This window comes from Drosophila subpulchrella, unplaced genomic scaffold (assembly GCF_014743375.2).
Source record: "Drosophila subpulchrella strain 33 F10 #4 breed RU33 unplaced genomic scaffold, RU_Dsub_v1.1 Primary Assembly Seq354, whole genome shotgun sequence".
In the NCBI taxonomy this organism is placed as follows: domain Eukaryota; kingdom Metazoa; phylum Arthropoda; class Insecta; order Diptera; family Drosophilidae; genus Drosophila; species Drosophila subpulchrella.
This window is the reverse complement of record NW_023665577.1, coordinates 7,038,302-7,057,739: the sequence shown is the minus strand read 5'-3', so window position 1 is coordinate 7,057,739 and position 19,438 is coordinate 7,038,302. Positions and strand designations below refer to the sequence as shown.

Sequence of the window (19,438 nt, the reverse complement as noted above, 5' to 3'; positions counted from 1 at the left end):
CTACCTGTTATACTTTCTGACGAATCTATTATACCCTTTTACTCTACAAGCAACGGGTATAACAACATGCATTGACATCACATACAAAGTTATAAGGCCGAATATTTACCTGATAGCGTTAGCATTGAGCTGAGGCACGCTTAAATGTTATCAGCTTCCAAAGCAAATCAAAACAGATTCAAGATTCCAAATACTTTCCCACTCTGTGCAAGGTCGCGGAAGTTTTATAAGTAGACCAGCCGAATCTAATACATATCAGCTTTGGTATTATTCAGAATCTAAATCTCGGACAGAGTGGCCATGCGCAACTCAATCGTATACATTCTGCTGTGGATTCTGGCGGTGAGCGCGGTCCACTGCAGCTTGGTGTTTGATCGGCTATTCCCTGGCCTTAAATATCCAAGTGCTTCTAGGCAGCAATATTATCCTGGCAACTACGACTACAGACGACCGGCGCCAGCTCGACCTCAGAAACCTGTGCGATCCTACAAGGACATCTGTAGGGTGGTTAACAGCAACGGGTTCTTAAATCCAGGCGGAGTGCCTAAGTGTCCTTATTAGACGGCCCAGCATTTTATACAACAAAACCAATGCGCAACTAATAAAAACAGAAGCCCAGGTGACCTTTCATAAAGTCTAAGCCGCATTTACCATTTGTACATTTTTCTAAGGATCAACGGAAGCCATTTACTAGCCTGCACTGTATTTTATACATACACTTAAAACCACATGTACAAGTTGGGTAATTCACTAAATAAATATAAATATAAAAGCGGTGCTTAGAAGTTATGGTCATGTGCTAAGCCTATTTTAGCTAATTCCTAGACAACAAAAGCAACAACCTTAAGCTAGGCAGGAAAAGGGTCCAACCCGGTGCTCTAGAAAAGTCGCTTCTGAACTATATAGAAGACACACGCGAGAAACAGGCAGAAGGCAAAGAAGAGAAGCATCTTGTCGGTGCACTCGCGTCGTCCGTACTTCTTGAGCAGCTTGCCGGACATGGTGATGGTGCCGGCCGTGTTCTGCAGTTCGTCGCTGGTGGCCTCCACATTCTGGGACGAGGCCACGAGCGTCTCCAGGGTGACGGCGCTCTTCTGGGTGGTCTCCGAGAGGTGCCGGGATATGGCCAGCATCTTCTCGGTCACGTCGTTCTCCTGAGAGACCAGGCTGCCCTGGTTGTGGCGGGCCCGAGTCGTTGTCCGCTGGCGCAGCTCACTCTCCCCGGTAATGGCCATCAGCTCCTCGCGATTGGCCTTCTCGATCTCCAGCATCGTGGACACATTGGCCTTGCGAAAGGCCTGCAGCGTCTTGGAGAACTGGTCGCGGTGGGTGTCCACCTCCTTTGCCAGTGCCGGATCAGTCGTGTCCCGTGCCCAGTCGTCCAGGCGCTCGATGCTCCTCCTGATGGCCGACAGCTTGGAGCGCCCCGCTTCGTTCAGCTCCTCAAGTTCGGCGATCGAGGTGCGGCTGTTTAGGATGTCCTGCAATTGGGAGATTGCAATTTGGGCTGCCTCTCCAGTTAGCGCCTCTCACCTGTATTATCGCCTTGGCCTGCAGGTTGTTGTCGATGAGGTCCTGCCGGATGGACTGCAGCGTAAACGTGTCCTTGTCCATGGTTCCAGGTAATTGTTTTGTTTTGTTTTTCAAAAATTATATTACTTGCTCTGGTGACGTGCAAGTAGTCGTTAATTTACCAACACTAGCTTTTCAGCATAGTAAGTATCGATAGGCCATCGCTTTGGCTGAAATTTATCGTTTTCAAAATGGGTTGGCATGTGTTATTTCAAAAGCTTACTAAATATTAGAAACAAATTGTAAATAGAATTTATTAAATAATTTATATGCAATTTTGATCAAATATCTTTAAATTATCCATCCATACAACATAGGAAAATACTGCACTTATCGATTTACAGTTGTTGCGCTTGGATGCCCTTAAAGTTTCATCTCTAAAACAGCATTGTGGCCGCGAAGCGACCATAATTTCAGAGCATTTTTGTAATTATTGGGACCAACCGCGAATCAAATGAGACGCATCCAGGAACACCTGCCTTTCCCTTCATCAACATTTTAAGTTATTGCAGCCGAAAGCATGTCAGATTCAACTATCCTTTCCTTTGTAAGTTTGGTTTCGAGTCTCCCAACGAGTTAATTCAGATATCGTCTCGTTTCATTTAGTAGGACTCCTCTGCTGAATCTTTAGTCCTTGGCCACTCATCGGACAGCGAGGTATCCAACTCGACCGCTACTTCTATCTCCAGCTCCAGTGCATCCGCGGAATCCAATTCATCAGCGGCCTCCAATTTATCTGCAGCATCCAATTCATCGGCGGCTTCCAACTTATCTGCAGCCTCCAATTCATCATTGGAAGCCGCCAGTTCATCCCTGGAAACCAATTTATCCTTGGAAAGCAGTTCATCATTGGAGCACCATTCGTACTCGGAACAACATTCGTCCCTGGAATCCAATTCACCCTCGGCATCCAATATCACCGACACTTCCGCGGACGGATCAAACATCCTGCAGTCCACGCAGGAAGATAGCTCTTTGAACATGATCCACGATGAATCCAACTCCCTGGTCAACTTGTCCGTTCCAGACGACGATGTTCCCTCGCAGATTAGATCACTCTCGCGAAGTCTGGCCGATTTTGAAACCGAATTAGATGGCAGTAAGTCAACCTGAGTATTTAGTAGCAATATCACATTGATTGACTTGACTCTTATGCCTTACAGTTAATCGCTACTGCAATCGCTTGGCCCAGAATGCAATAAACATTACACCAACATCTACCTCAACACCAACAGTTGTGCGTGGAAATCGTCGCAGGAGTGACAGTAAGTGCAAATCAAAACCAATCCAAGCCTGGATTTCTCGTTACTCCATTATATACCGCGTTTTGAAACTGTCTATACGGAGATTACAAAATCCACAAGAAAAATCATCAGGAGTGTATGTAGATCAGTCTCAAAGCTCCTAGTACTGTGCAACAAAGATTTACTTGCGTTTTTCTCAAAAACACTTTTTGCTATTTAAGATATGTTTGAAAGTCGCTGCTCAATATGTTGTAAACATATCTACAAATATGTTAGATGTCTTTCCTTAGATTTGTCTTTTAATTTATGTATCTTTTTTGTCCTTTTGCAAAATATTCTATAAATTACATTCCTCGGTAATGTTGGCTTGGTAAAAACTCGGGAATATCCATTGATATATGTACATTTTTTTCTTGTATTTTTAAGCCAGTTTACTATATCAAATACCTTGTATTCACATGATAAAGAAGTGAACAGACTACTTAAACGCCCATAACCTAACCCTTATTGGACCTAAGATGTAATGAAACTTATATTACAAATCTAAGGAAGAGCATCTAAACAACTAATAACCCAATAGCGCTCACTTACCAATGTTATATGTAACGACACAAAATTGTTCTAATTTTCCTCTAGTAAGTCCAGTGGAAGTGATAGATTTGTCCCATCTGGAATTCGTACCTCCAATTCGATCCGCCCGTAATAGAGCTCCCGATGCTGTTATCGACTTGTGCACCCCCGAGGGAGCCAGACGCCGTTTAGAGACTCACACGAACGACTCGCCTACCATTCACAATCGTCGTCCTGTCCTTGCTCGGCGGATCGAAAATTCTCCAGTAGTGGATCTCGACGATGTGTCGCCGCCCAAGCGCGCCCGTCAAGATCCCGAGTTGTCCCAGAGGGAGGACTCCTACAAATGCCCGGTCTGCATGGAAGGCGTGAGAGAGCGCGAGCCGGTGTCAACAAAATGCGGACACGTTTTTTGCCGAGAATGTATCCAAACTGCCATCAGCTCCACGCACAAGTGCCCGATGTGTAACAAAAAGCTAACAGCACGTCAATATTTTCGCATTTATCTTTGAGTTGCTTATTCTCTACTTTAATTTGCTCTGTGAGCTACGTTCAAATTCCTATTAATATATATTTTAATATAGTTCGTTTAAATTATTGGCCTACATAATGTTAAAGACGGCAAATGAATGTCCGATCTTGTGATTTACTTACAATTAATTTTAAGTTATCTTTTGTAATCCATTCCGCCAAAAAAAATCATTAATACAAGTTGTGAAATGAAATATTGCCTAGTTATGAATCGCCATTCTCAGGTTAGAATAAGAAATGAAGACCGATTGCGATGGTCAAAACTTTAGTTTGAAGAATTTATTGAACGCTGTTTAATAAAATACATATTTTTGAAATAATTTGGTCACAGTTAATAATCGCAGGGTTGTTGTTTGAAAACGTACAGACTCTAGACATCATTTATTTGAGCTGTTCCGAATCTTTGAAGAAGTGAAACGACCAGCTAATATACCATAAGTGAAAATAGCAATATTAAGCGTTCAAACGGACAGACGGTCATGGCTAGATCTACTGGCTGTTAATGGTGATCAAGAATATACAGACTTTACTTCTGAAACTATAATACCCTTTGCAAGTACCTAATAAATAGCAAAGGACAGCATATACTAAAATATATTTTCCTATGATGTCACCTGGTTTTGTCATTCAACTATCGTTTTAAAGTTTCGTCAGAAGAAATGTACAAATTTGTTCGGCTACCAAAATTGTCAGGGGGGAGGAGACTAGCTTTTTACAAAATTTCTGTGGGTAATATTGAACAAAATATGAGAGTAATGGTTCTCGAAGGGGAAATAAAAGCCCACATTTAAAACAAGACCGGAAGTTAGCTTCGGCAAGCCGAAGTTTGTATACCCTTGCAGTTATAAGAAATAATCAATGTTAGTAACACCATGTTAAATTCTTAAGGATTGTTGCTAGTTTCAGTAATATTTGTGTAAAATTAAATTCGTAATGCTGAAAAGGTAACATATTCTATATCCCAGAGTAAAAGAAAATACGATCAAAATCAACAAAGCACAATTTTTTTTAAAATAATTCTTTCAATTTTTTCTTTGACAGCTATATGTTAGAGTCGTCCGATTTTTATTAAATTTAATTCAATAGTATAAGATAATATGTCAAAAACACCGAAGCTATGATTTGTTTCATATTATTTTCCCACCAAATTTCCGATCGTTCCTTTAACAGCTATATGATATAGTCGTCCGATCTTGATAAAATTAATTCCGAAATTCAAAACTAATAAAAAAATGTTATTTCCAAGCGTAGGAGGTTATATGCTAAAAAACACCAAAGAAATCATTTTTCTTAATTTTTTTTTACAATTATTCCTATGGGAGCTAGGATATAGTTGTCCGATCCGGCTGGTTGCAACTTATATACTACCTGCAAAAGAAATAAGACTTTTGGGAAAGTTTCAGACCGATAACTTTAAAACTGAAAGACTAGTTTGCGTAGAAACGGACGCACAGACAGCCAGATGGACATGGCTAAATCGACTCGTCTAGTGATGCTGGTCAAGAATATATATACTTTATGGGGTCGGAAACGACTCCTTCATTGCGTTGCAATCTTCTGACTGAAATCATAATACCATCTGCAAGGGTATAAAAATCACGAATTTTGTGACAATTATTTTACTGTACGTGTAACGGCTATACAAATAAATAAGAGAAAACGTTATAGTCGATGGCCTCGACTATTAGTTACCCGTTACTCAGCTTAAGGGAGTGCGTGAGGGATGGAGATATGCTTAAAGCAACTCTGCTTTTTTCACTAAAACACCTAGCCTATAGCGCCACCTATCTTCTTCTATAGCGCCACTCGCCTACAGCGCCAACTAGCCTATAGCGCCCCTAGCGGCTTGGTGGCGTATTAGTAAAAACAGCTTATTTGCTGCATTTGGCGTGCAACCTCGATTGAATTGCAAAATTTTTAAGATTATTTTGTTACAACTTTTTAATGACTTTATATTATAAATAAAAATTGAAATTATTTCGTCATTACGTATCGATCGACATAAAAGTTTGCCACGCCCACTCTAACGCCCGTAACGCTAAAATCTGTCTGACGCCTACATTTTAAAAGAGTTTGTAAATTTTACTACTACTTTTTCCTATAGGGACAATGTTTGATTTAGCAAAGCTCCACGCCACAAATCCCAATTTCCACAAGTCATAAAAAAATATTTATGTTCATTTCATTTTTACTTTAATTAATTTGTCAATAGCCATCGGCGTGCCCAATGGTTTAAGTTGAACCATTAGTTATTAAGTGAAATTGGTTGGCTAAGTAACGGATATATGATAGTCGAGGCACTCGGCTATGGCGATTAGTTGAGGGATACATCCCTAAACATGAATAATTCCAAATAGGTCTGCCTGGAGGCTACGAAAATATTTCCAATCCTCCAAGTATGCTATGCAAACTGTTGAAATGAAAAACAAAAATGGAATGACATTAATTCTTTAATAGATTTCTTATTTGTTTTCGTTGTTGCTCCCGTTTTTGTATAAAACCACCATAAATCCAAATTTCAGCATGAGTAAGGAAATAATAACAAATATGCCATCCGGTATAGCAAGCTCTATCTACCCCAAGCGTATACCCAAAATAAAGGTTGGTTCAATCAAGGACGACTTAGGATTCACGCTAAGCGAAAGATTGGCCCTCAGACAAGTGTGGAATTTGATCAGACCCTTTGAGCGGCGCTACGGACAGGATGTATTCTATAGGTAAGCTTTATTTTTTATTGAGATAACGATAAAAACAATTATTATGTAGCTTCTTAAATGATATGTATTGGGGTATCAATAAGTTCAGCGATGGTCGCGACCTTAACCTAAAGGCCATGCACTCGCATGCGGTGCAATTTATCCACTTTTTTGGTCTTCTCATCGAAGAGGCGGATCCTGTGATGTTCCAGCTGATGATAAATGACAACAACCTCACCCACAGTCGATGCAAAGTGGGATCCGTTTATATAGGGGTGAGTATGATTCCCAGAAAGGCTGCAAGGGTATGATTCACAGATAGTTTTCCAAAAGATTAATAATATATATAAAGACATTATCTTGAGCCTGAACAAATTATACGTCAATAAATGGGTGTCATTAAATAAATATGTGTCATTAAATAAATATGAATTGTTTTTGAAAACAGGATATTGCTAATTAATGTGCAGTTATTTATTCTGGTTGCTGTCTTAGTGAATCACTCTATTAATTGAAATTATTGGTTGATTTGTTTTATTTTAAAGTCATTTGTATTTGTTTAACATCTAACAATACTCTTGTTTGCAGCCAAAGGTTGGGCAAGTGGTTTAAAAAATAAGTGTTTTCTTAAAATGTTAGGACAGACTTTGTGAAAATTAGACGAATATTTAAAGAGCTATATATGGTTTAATATAAGTATTCAAAATCATTAATTCGCATTTTTGTCCAAAACGTGGGTTGCTATGATGCTGCCGTAAAATTTATCATATTGTTTAAGTTGTTATAGCTTAAAATATGCATGCACACGTTAAATAACTTTTTTTCTATCCGCAGAAGTAATATACTCAACGGAAGAAAAAGTAATATTATCAATAATATGACGGAATGTTTTTTATGCGCTACTTTTAAACAGTATTTTGGACATTGATTGTTGCTTTTGCTGATTCAGTTGCGAGAAGAAGAATCTTCCCGGAACTACATAATAAGTGCAGATAAAATTGTTTGAAGTCTGTACCTATCGATTGATCCAAAAAAAATTTGCCACGCCCACTCTAACGCCCATAACGCTTAAATCTGCCTACCGCCGGTAGGTGGCGCATTTCAATCTCGCTTTGCTGCTTCCATATCTCCATTTCCCTTTGGTCCCTTAAGCTGCCATAGGAACGATCGGAAAATTGGTGGGAAAATACTATGAAACAAATTATAGCTTCGGTGTTTTTTGACATATTATCCTTAACTATTGAAATTATCTTTTTTTTATTTTTAAAAATTTAGAATTAAATTTAATAATTATAACTGCAAGGATATACAACTTCCTTTCTTGTTTAAATTTAAAAAAGGTATAAGCTTAGGGTTTCTTGACATATTAGCTTCTACTCTTGGGAATATCATTTTTTTTTTAATATTTCATATCTTAAAATTTCTGTTATAAGTTTTTAGTTTACTAAAAATCGGAAAGCTCTGTACATTCAATGATGCCACTGATATAGAAACTTGGAGAGGGCCGAAGTTAGCTTTCTTTCTTTTTAAGTATAAACTTGCAGCACAGTTGAATAATACTAAAAACCATCTTCAGGATTTAATGCGAAAAAAATATAATGTATTTATTTTTTAATAGCTTAATAAAATAGAAAAAACGCTTTCAAAAAACGTTTTACTAAGGGTGCCTAATGTATATAATCACAAATTAGGCACTCATCATCAGACTATATTTAATAAGTTACACATTTTAAGCAAAATCATATTTTTTTGTCAATGCTACAAGTCATAATTAAAATATGTTGGAGTTTCTATGATAACAAAAAAATTAACCACAAAAGAATATGTAATACTTTTAGTAAATATTATACAATACAAAATTACTAAGTTCAAAATAAAATTCGTGTCGTTCCCTTAGAAGGTTCTTTCTTACCGAAAGAACAAATTTAACAAAATCTTCTTCTTGGTGTGATCCAACTACTCCACAAAATTTAAAAACAAGGTATGAACACCAAACTTTCGTAAAATCATAAGGAATTTTATTTTGCATTATCAATATTTAAAATGTTATTAAACATTCCTTCACTTTCTTCTGTACAGAATCTGGCCCAGGCCCTGGTGGACTATGTTCTGAAAGTGTTCCATAAGGTCAGTTCCCCATCTCTGGAACGGGGCTTCAGGAAAATCATCGAGAAGTTCCAGAACTACCATGACCACCAGTCGACTAAGACCGCCTATCATCGCGTGAGCAAGTTGGACGTCCTCTAGTGGCATTATTCATGGATCAATGATGAGCGTCACCGAGCTCCCAGTGGAAACCCAGGGCATAAATCGGAATTATATCGGGCTGCTGCTGCCGGCGTCGCTGCTGCGGCCGCTGCCTCTGCCACTGCGATATCAGGCTTCTAGTATCAGCCTCTGTCGCAGTCGCCGTCGCAGTCGCCGCTTATTTCGCTTAGCTGCTAAGCGATTTCCTTGGAGAAATTCAGTTCAGCTCGGACGCTCATCGCGCCCATCCACACGTTTCGATAGTTAAAGCTTCCAGAGAATCGAAACTGATCACAAAAAGTGCCACCCACGAAATAAATACAATTAGACCGAACCTATAACCTCGCAGAAGGGGGAAACATATTTAAACAGTGCTGCTTTAAAAGCTATTGCAACATGGTGGCTACCGAGGACGTTAAAATGGTAATTAAACTACAAAAATGGTTTGTCTTGGGTTTAGTGTACAGCAGAAATAAACAATCGGAATATACATTAAGATATGTTCTTTTAACGTGCGCTATCAATTTATTACGCATACGACATGATGGCCAGTACATTTGGTAACATTAAAATTTAAAATTGCTATTAATAAACAAGCTGTGGGGAATGTCTAAGATTAGATTTCTATATGAATGCTGAAGTATCTGGCTGTTAAGTAAGAGCCATTGCAAGGGCACACATGTTTTGTTCGTGTTTTTCCACTCAAAAGAAATCAATTAATAAACTGTAAAAATAAGTAGAAAGCAGAATCAATATTTATCTTTTCATTACGGATTTTTTTAAAGAAAAGAGAAAAGCAAAGTTTTCTCTGGTCAACCTCTAGTAATTACTGTAGTTTTAGGAACCTATTGAGCTTGGTTCTCAATCACTCAATTATGGTATAAGCAATTCCGCTACCTGTTAAATTAGCCACTCAAATTTGCATTTATTGCCCTCAATCAAAGAAATTATTTATTAGGTAGTAATTGTGAAACGATTTCCAAGTGGACAGCAAAAATATCTAATCGAATGCGCCTCCTGAAGAAGTTTACGCAAAGTTCAAGATTTATAAAGGCCCCCCATTGAACAGGTTTGTTTACGATTCCGTACGAGAGGTTGTCAAGCCAACCTAGTGTTATCGGGAGCCATAAACCAAGATTAGAGCGGGCTTAATGCCACAGGATCGAGAGTTTTGTACCTGGGGGGTGGCACACAGCACTATCTCGCCCTTGGCAGTGGAACAGGCTATCGATCGATTGCTTGCCACTCGACAAGGCTCCCTGAAGAGGCTCTTACCGAACGACGCGAAGGGGCATCAGGAAGTCGTATACCCGTAATGGAGCACGGATCCAATAGGCGTAATCGGGGAGCGAGGAGATCGCCAAGATCTCGGAGGAAGCAGCAGCTACGATTGGCGTGCGGTTCACGCAGCCACTAACTGCTTTCGATAATGGCCAACTAGCTTTCTACCTTTGAGCGTGACGCTGGGCTCTTTCGATTCAGATTTAAAAAGTCGATTTCCAGACGTCCAAATGATTCATTTTCAGCCACTTCTGGTGATAAGGCTAAGCGTTTTTGGGTTTTTTTTTTTCGGCTGCTGCTCCACTGGGCACCGTTTTATCAAGTCAGTCAGTAAAAAGATAATCGGTGCAGCAATATAATATAATGAACATTATTTCAGTCGCGTGCCAATCAGTATTTGTTGTTTATGTTTACTGACATATTTATTCCGAGTTTATCTGACTTGCACTGGACTGTCGGGCAATCTGCAGGGAAAAATAATAATATTTACATATCAATAAGTTTTTGAGTTTCATGGTCATTGCGGTGTCCGGTAAAATGCGATTTCTAAAATAGCGAGTATTTACTAGTGGTGATTTCCTTTGATGTTTCATTAAACGTTTCGGGTGTAAATATATTGGAAGTCTGAATAACCTTCACTAAGTTGAAGAAACTTCCATACGATACGGTATAAAACAACAATGAGAAACAAAGGACTTGGAATTTAAAAATAAGTCTTACAAAGCAACCATGATTACCCAATAATTTCATTAATTATAATATTGAGTTGGTCATTATATTTATCTCTTAGTAAGTTCGAGAAAAACAGCTTTTGTTTCAATTCATTATGAAAATAAAGTGAAGATAATTATTTATTCCGACAGACATTTTATTTATAGCGGCTGTATCTCTTAAGGTTCATAGGTTCATAGTCATCAAGAAAGGAAGTTATACCATATCATGGAAAATTAATAAGTACTGCATTTGTATTTGGACGAAAATGTATCGATTTTTGTGATGTTGCCATTAATTTCAAATATTTTAAAGAATTGTATCCTGAATGTAACATCTTAAAAATGTTGTACATTAGAGTATACCCGTAAAAGAATATGTTAAAACAACGATGCTATAATTTGTTTCCTATTATTTTCCGGATCAATCCAATGGCAGCTATATGATATAGTCGTCCGTTTTTTAAACAATCAATTTTCAATTTTATGAACCAACGAAGCTACACTACTTTTCAATCATTTTTCCGGGGCTATCGGATATAGTTGTCCGAACCGGTTTCTGCTGTCTTTAATATTTATGCTATAGAAAATAGACTTTTAGTAAGGTTTCCACCCGATAGGAAGGACAGACGGCGATGGCTAAATCGACTCGTCTGCTGATGCTGATCATTTATTATATGCTTTGCCTGGGTATACAAATGCGCCTACACTGCAAATATACAAAAATGTTGCACCTTATAGTCCTCATTTTCCAAAGAACATTAGTCGTATAACTACGCCAAGTGTAAGTCCATAAGCCACTTAGAAATATACTTTGTTGCGGCTTTGCCATTTTCATAGTCTATATTTAGGAGTATTCAAATGCTCAGCACACCTTGAAGCAGAAGCGGTGGCCAAGGGTAAACAATATCGCTTTAATTACCGCATGGGCAACGGACTTGAGCGAATTAAGGGAATTGCGTCAATAAAAGAAATTGTCTATCTGGGTGAGCTGGGTGAGCTGCAATGGCACGGGCCACCATAAAACCAGGGAAAATGTGGGCGTGTAGGCGGAAGCATCGAACATAAAAGCCCTCGTGCGCCTCAAATGTATATACGAATGCATAGGTGGGTACGATACTCGGAAATCGGGGCAGGTACTTGGGAACAGGCCTCCCGAATGCAAAGCACATGGCACATGGCACAAGGCACTCGGTGAACTTGACATCGGAAAAACAGCGAAAGAAAGTAAACAGAGCACAGCAAACGATGCAAACTAATTAGCATGTGATGTTGATGAGCGCCCCTATTTGTACACCGAGAAAAACAACCTACCTAAAATGATATAGGAGTGCCACAAAAATCAACTGATACGGTATCTACAAATTTTTTAGACACATTTTATGCGGTTTTAAAATGCTCTTGGCTTTACTTAAAATGTTGTTACTCCAGAATTTTTATCAAAGACAGTTTGCTATCTAAGCGGTTTCACATCCCTATCATTTTTCTTTATTCACAAAATGTTAAGTTTAGTAATGAAACAATTTCTTTTTGTATTCGAGTATCATCAGAATAATGTTTTTATATTCGTCTTTAATTTAAATGACTATTGGAAACAATTGAAACATTTTAATACCCCCATCAAATAGTAATAATAAAGTTAATTTATTCCGAGTTCCTTATCTGCTGAGCTATTGGTTTTTCTCAGTGAATGGTGGGTGTGTCTGCGGAATCGTTCTGACCCCTTTCGCTATCTCCTTCGCACTCGATGTGCCTCTCGCTCGCTCCGCCGGCGGCTGTTCGACTTGTTTGGGTGTGAATGCGGCGACAGGTTTCTTTTGGCATGCACTTGACGCCATTAAGAGGCACATACGTGTTCTATTTTATAATTAGACATTCCGCTTTAATAACATTTTAAACGGTCGCTTGCACATCCATCAAGGAATCAACTTCATAAGGAACTATTCTATGTGGTTGTCATCTAATCGGAGACATGTTTCTATTTACGGGCGGAGAATACCCGATGGATTTGGTTCTATTTGGCAAGTGCATCGTAAACGCAAACGCACCGAGATGCCTTTAGCAATTTAATTTTAACTGGCGGGCGCTTTGTCGGAAGTATTGGTTTGCTTGGACTTTGATCCACTCAGGTGCGGTGGCGTATGCGTAATATCTGCGTGGTTTCACTTGAGAGAACGAACTAGATTGATTTCTATTGATGTACAATTAATATGACAATGCACATATATCTTCCTGGGGCAATTTTTTTGTAAGATTGTTTGATAGACTATCTTGAAAAATCCTTCCAACAGGTTGTTCATTACTTTCGTCTATACACATTTTACCTATTTCGAGAGGAAATCCATTTGTCTCTGACGTAAAACAAGAGATTCTACTGCATCTGATGCGCGTAATCTGCTGGCAATCCAACGAAATTCCGACACAAGCGCCAGATAAAATAAAAGTTCTATGCACAATAGAAGAATTTTCGCCAAGATTCGAGATGAAAATACGTTTTTTCGAAGAGTCCAACGATTCAGATTCAGTCGTCTCGAGGTGTTCGCACGAGACAATCCGCTGCCCCAGAGGCATCGACTAAATTTAGCGGAAAATCAAAACAAAATATATTTATATATAGGAACGCTTTCCTAAGATAATTAATGGGAAACGCTACAAATAAGTGAAATAACTATATAAGCCAATATATACAAACCATAAAATAGTGTTTTTTACACCAACAACGATTCAACAAATTTGGCACAGTGCGTTCTTTGTGCGATCGTCTTATATAAGGCGTTGGTAAAGAACCCGGAAATCGGCCGATTCTCGAATGGATTCGGAAAAGGTGGTCCGCGCAATGGCTCGTTGGTGGCAGGTAAAATCCGTTTGGAGGAAGATTCAACATCGTAAACGAGAGTTTGGCAGAAAAATGCATCTGATGTGTTTGAAATAGCCACTTTCAAAGTTAACAAGCGAGAAAAGCAATAATACTTTGTATTGACATTTGGTTATAAAGATAATTTCAAAGTTACTTTTCCCTGTTAATGTTAGAATGTCAAGAAAAATGAAATATTACATATGTTAATAAAAACAAACACATAAATATTTTGTTGTAAGCTGAAATGGTGCTTTAGTTAGATATGTAATCAAACTAAATAGCTTTTAGGATTTATTTAACTTGTCTTTTAATACAGTTTTGGCTTTACCTAGAGACATCTCTTTAAATTGTTTTTTTACGTCGCTAAATGTTGGCGTTTTGTGTAGCGCTCTAGCTATTTTCAGAGTTACGTATACGGTTTTAATCAAAGTCCAGAGAAATGCAAGCACTTTGCCTATTATCATAAGTAGGGCGCTGAGGAAACCGAGAAGGGCAGCAATCGTAATCATCATGAAGACTTTAATATGTTCACACAGATCCTGAAAAGCGTCCTTTTCCTTTGCAGACTGTCAGTCAAGAGGATGGCGACTCACGCAATCCGATAACCTACGATCTCCTGCAAGAAAGCGTAGCGAAGAACTCGAAAACGCGGCAATACCTGGCGGCCATAATAAGTGAGAAGAGTTAATTTATTTATTCCGATGTGGTCCTTAAGGTGTGTTTATTCAACTCTTACAGTTTGTTTGGGTGCGGTCGCTGCTGGTACTGCGTTATCCTGGACCTCTCCTGTTTTTCCGCAGATATCTGTCAAGGTCAACGATACAGCAAATGGAACTAAAACTATACCGGTTTCCACCGAAGATGACTTTAAACTGACCCCTTCGCAACGTAAGTAACTTTCTTGTAGACTTTGTTACTTTTTTTGTAGATAGCAGACTACTGTTAAACTGCATAGATAATACAATTTCCAAACCTTACTAGTACAGCAAAGAGTACTTGCAGTTTGACTAGCGATCGAAAAATAAGGGATAGTAGTTAAAGAAATAACTTACTTTTCGAATCTCATTAATAAAGTTTAATTAGATGTTTGGTACCATTAGACAGAATACAAAAGTGTTTAAGTCAACATCAACATAAATTTAATAAAAAAAAAATTAAAAAATTAAATAATTTAATATCTGTAAAAGAAAATTATTGAAACACAATTTAAAAAGCGTTGAATCGATCAGTTTTTTTTGCAAATCCCCGCCCAAATTAGAATCCCCTCCTTATTTTGATTGACTAAAACCCTCCAAGTAGAGTACGGGGATATAAGCTGCCTTGTCGTTACAAGTGGTTCGGACTTACGTGACTACAGATTGATAATAAACAGATAGATAATGAATCCCGTACATGGTGACCCTACGTCATTGATAAAGGAAAGCTCACACTACGGTTTTTAGTTACGGGCTTACGGTCTTATCAAGTTCGGGAGATTATCTGAAAAAGTTTGATTTTGCAGAAACATGGGTCACCTCAATGTTGCCCCTAGGCGCCCTTTTCGGAGCCCTACCCTCTGGATATATAGCCGATATGATCGGCAGACGTTATACTGCCATGGTCATGGACGTTCCCTTTATTTTGGCCTGGATCTCGATTAGCTTTGCCAATTCAGTCGGCTGGCTTTACTTGGGAAGATTTTTGATCGGTAGGTGATGGATCTGACGTTGTTTCAAAATTGGTATTAACGTTGGACTTTTCCTAGGTATATCCACTGGCAGCTTCTGCGTGGTGGCTCCCATGTACATCTCGGAGATCGCGGAGACCAGCATTCGCGGCAGCCTGGGTACATTGTTCCAGCTGCTCCTCACGATCGGCATCCTGTTCATCTATGTGATGGGGAATTTGGTAGCGTGGAAAACTCTGAGCTTGCTGTGTCTTGTCATACCAATTATACTTTTAATCGGACTCTTTTTCCTGCCTGAAACCCCAGTCTATCTCCTTAAGAGGGTAAGCAAGCTGATGAACCTTTTTATAATGTATGTTAGGGAACGAAACTTAAATATGCACTGTAAAATTACGGATACCTTAACTATTCCATTTTACTCTGATAATATGTTTATCCACATTTATAATTATTACGATTGTATGTAATTTTTTATGTATGTTATTTTACAAAGTATTGATATTAATATAAATTTTTGCTTCCAGGGCAAGCGATCCGAGGCCAACAGCGCCCTGAAATGGTTGTGGGGTGATTACTGCAACACCACCAGCGCCATCCAGGTGATCCAGAACGACCTGGACCAGACCGGAGCGGATGCCTCCATTATGGATCTGTTCAGCAATCGCGCCTCTCGCAAGGGTCTGGTGATCTCCGTATTCCTCATGTTCTTCCAGCAGTTCTCCGGCATCAACGCGGTCATCTTCTTCATGAACCAGATCTTTGAGGCGAGCAAGAGCCTGGACCCCGGCCTCTGCACCATAGTCGTGGGCGTGGTGCAGGTGCTCATGACCCTGGTCTCCTCCCTGCTGATCGAGAAGGCCGGCCGCAAGATACTGCTGGTCTTCAGCAGCTCGGTCATGACCGTCTGCCTGGCCATGCTGGGTGCCTTCAACACGCTGCAGAAGCACAATCCCGAGGATGCAAAGGCCCTCGACTGGCTGCCCCTGCTCTGCATAGTGCTGTTCATAGTCAGCTTCTCGGTGGGTTACGGCCCAATTCCCTGGATGATGATGGGCGAACTCTTCATGCCGGACGTGAAGGGCACCGCCGTGTCCCTGAGTGTCATGATGAACTGGGTGTGCGTGTTCTCCGTGACCTGGCTCTTCGGCCAGTTGAAGGACGTTGGGCCCGATGTGCCCTTCTGGTTCTTCAGCGGCTGGATGGCAGTGGCCACTGCCTACGTGGCCATCGCCTTGCAGGAGACGAAGGGCAAGACTGCCAGCCAAATCCAGAGCTGGCTGGCCGGTCACTAGGGGCCCCTGAATGCCTATAAGCGCGTAGGTGGGTAAGCAGAAAATGCCAAAAAGTAATGTAGGAAGGTTTTTCGTTTGAAGCCTTAAGTTCAGCATACAAAACATTTATTCCGTCTGAACCAAGAGAAACCGATATAATCTTTGGCAAAGGTATAAGAAACCGTTTCGGATCTAAGGACAATAATACACAAAATGTACAATTTAACTTATTGATGTTCCACAGTTTTCACAGTGTTTGAATTGACTCTGAAGCTTACATTTAGTGTAGTTCAATTAGTTCCTAAGTACTCATGGTCACGCCCCCATAGCTGTAAGATTCGACGGAGTGGTCTCCTTTTTGTAGAAACATCCTGCTGTGTGTAAATGTACGTGTAAGATGGCAAAGACATATACCTATAACTGTAACTATACTAAACATGTAACAAATATACATATATTTGATAATAAAAGTAAACTGTACAGAAGCCCGTAGTGTTTTGTGGGTCAGATTGATAGCGATAACCCCGGGGGCCGGTACGCCCCTAAAGTGCGAAATTAGACCGCTATCAGGCGACTGCCTCCTATCGGCTGGACGTTAGCGACAGGCCACGCCCACTCCTGGCGCCAGTGCTCGGCGCTCCTGCTCCACCCACCACCCCCCACCCCCTCGTCATGGTCAGTGTGAAGGTCATCGGCGGTTGATTGATTGATCGACATCGGAATCGGCAGTGCGGTGCACAAAATGCAAATTGAAATCGTGCCAGCCATCCCGCTACGATCGATTGCCGGCATTTCTATGCAAATATTTAACGCAATTACAGGAAGCCCACCGAGGCCCGTATTTGCTTGGATATTTGCTCACATGCTCAACAGGTTGTCGACAATCAGCAACAAGACAGATACAAATGGCAAATATTGTCATATTTCAGGGGGTGCAAATGAGGGAGCGATTCTGCCGCTGGAGATCGTTTTAGTTGTAGTTTACGCCCATTGCCGATAATTTCAATTGCGTTCGAGTGTCTGGTAAACAAATCGTTTTAATTGATGGGCTATATCCAATATACGATTAGAGCTTGCAGCTGATTAGCTTGTACTGAGGTGCACAAATGTCAATGTAATCATTTGTGGATAAAATATAAATTTGATATCTAATTTAAACTATAAGAAACCCAAACACACTGTCAGAAATATCAAAAGTGCGTTTAATTGTACGCTATCAGTTTCTAGTTTACCTTATCCCTTTACAATTTCATCAGAAATGTCCAGGGATGTCAAACAAAATTGTAAAAAGCAATTTTAAAAGCCCTGTAGAGTCTACAGTGTAGACCCTTAATTAAAATCAAAATAAATATATTGCAGGTGATGAAACTTCCGCTGGAGATCATTTAACATTTTTAGTCTGTTATTGTTGATAATTTAAATTCCCATTCGAGGTTCGAGTGTCTGGTCAATAAATCGATTAGAGTGATGGTATACGAAGTAGTATTAAACTAATGTAAGCATCCGGGGATATTGTTAGTAAACTATTCTTCAGGTGGAAAAAATATTTTCACTCCCCTAATTTGTAGAAACTTTATTTAGGACACTGTATATTTTCTTCCTAATCGGGCAGCTTGTGCAACCTTAAAATGTTTTTTTGATTGAGGAAAAGGAAGTTTGGGTGGGCATTATTGTTATTATTTATTTGTACCTTATATTTGTTTCGTTATCATAGAGCAGTAAAACGATTTACAACTGAGAGCTACTTGTATTTATGGTAGAATTATCGATTTATGGCCTCTTTATCTCTAATAATGGGGTTGTACTTGTTTGGTTATTCAATAAAAAAGTAAATATTGATATAAAAGCTACAATTATTTTAACGCGACCATTTTTATCAATTTATTTTTAGGAGAACATTCCGAAATTGGAACCCAGCAAATCGGAACTTGTTACCAAGTTGGCAACGAAACGAGCCTCCTGTTTTGCCATTTACACAAAACAACAAATCATTGTATTTCACTTAAACATTTTGTCAAGACCTGATAACCAGTTTGTAAAACATGAAACTGCTGCCTTATCATTATTCAAGCCCCCGAATGCAATTCACTTTCTCGATTTAAATTTAGCAGATCGTCGTAAACAAACGCACTGACTTCTGGCCTGTAATTCCCATGTATATCATACCGAACTGCCTGTTCCGGATGGCGTTAACCAGAATCCCACGTCGATATAAAACACTTAAGTGCCTACCCCGGAGACATTTCAATTAGCAGATGTGTGGGGCACGCACGTTACTTGCCGACTAGCCAAGCAACTTAATTGTGTATGTACTAACTGTATCGATAAGCCATCGGAATAAGTCAATCCCCCGAATCGGGTCTGGTGCATGCTAATTAACTTCCTCAACGGTGATTCACACCGTCTGCCGGAGATACCGATCGGCCAAATTACTCTAAACTTTTCCACACTATTGCCCGGAACTAGAGGTCTGTGAACACCTTAACCGACCTTAAATGTGTTTTTTATGGGTTTGTTTATTTTTCTGTGTCAAAAAAGGCTGCGAAAGCAGAGACCAATTGCCGACTAGGCACACAAAGCGTTGATAAAAATCGAATAAATTCCGAGCTCAACTCTCTCGGACAAGCTCGGTTCAACGGTCGCGTTTAATTCGATATGATAGTTGCCCATGTCTGCGATAAGTCTGGTTCTCCACAATGGGACGTGTGTGAGTGAGCTTCCTCCATAGTGTGTGAAATTGTATTATCTAGCCTCACTTGCGACTAAGTACGAGTATAAAATGCGTCTGTCATA

General features: G+C 39.6%; 5 protein-coding genes across 6 annotated transcripts; 4 read left to right on the top strand and 1 right to left on the bottom strand.

Moving 5' to 3' along the window:
• The first annotated feature begins 248 nt into the window (after positions 1-248).
• On the top strand, positions 249-778 carry LOC119560724. The gene has a single exon (XM_037874341.1). It carries the CDS (start codon positions 301-303, stop codon positions 559-561), a length of 261 nt encoding a protein of 86 aa, XP_037730269.1. The 5' UTR covers positions 249-300; the 3' UTR covers positions 562-778.
• LOC119560723 (vesicle transport protein SEC20) lies at positions 687-1,714 on the bottom strand. The gene is made up of 2 exons (XM_037874340.1): positions 1,534-1,714; positions 687-1,481 (listed from the first exon to the last, which is right to left on the bottom strand). Exons 1-2 carry the CDS (start codon positions 1,612-1,614, stop codon positions 879-881), a joined length of 684 nt encoding a protein of 227 aa, XP_037730268.1. The 5' UTR covers positions 1,615-1,714; the 3' UTR covers positions 687-878.
• A 219-nt stretch (positions 1,715-1,933) lies between these two features.
• On the top strand, positions 1,934-4,219 carry LOC119560721 (autotransporter adhesin BpaC). Its single transcript, XM_037874338.1, has 4 exons — positions 1,934-2,119; positions 2,182-2,671; positions 2,736-2,837; positions 3,453-4,219. Exons 1-4 carry the CDS (start codon positions 2,093-2,095, stop codon positions 3,896-3,898), a joined length of 1,065 nt encoding a protein of 354 aa, XP_037730266.1. The 5' UTR covers positions 1,934-2,092; the 3' UTR covers positions 3,899-4,219.
• A 2,116-nt stretch (positions 4,220-6,335) lies between these two features.
• On the top strand, positions 6,336-9,194 carry LOC119560437. The gene is made up of 3 exons (XM_037873879.1): positions 6,336-6,634; positions 6,684-6,888; positions 8,693-9,194. Exons 1-3 carry the CDS (start codon positions 6,441-6,443, stop codon positions 8,858-8,860), a joined length of 567 nt encoding a protein of 188 aa, XP_037729807.1. The 5' UTR covers positions 6,336-6,440; the 3' UTR covers positions 8,861-9,194.
• On the top strand, positions 9,089-17,130 carry LOC119560436 (facilitated trehalose transporter Tret1-2 homolog). Of its 2 annotated transcripts, none has more exons than XM_037873878.1 (6): positions 9,089-9,283; positions 14,274-14,382; positions 14,447-14,596; positions 15,210-15,395; positions 15,453-15,697; positions 15,899-17,130. In XM_037873878.1, exons 1-6 carry the CDS (start codon positions 9,257-9,259, stop codon positions 16,664-16,666), a joined length of 1,485 nt encoding a protein of 494 aa, XP_037729806.1. In that variant the 5' UTR covers positions 9,089-9,256; the 3' UTR covers positions 16,667-17,130. The 2 variants fall into 2 exon arrangements, with proteins under 2 accessions (XP_037729806.1, XP_037729805.1); XM_037873877.1 differs by lacking the exon at positions 9,089-9,283 and adding an exon at positions 13,371-13,705.
• The last annotated feature ends 2,308 nt before the right edge of the window (positions 17,131-19,438 follow it).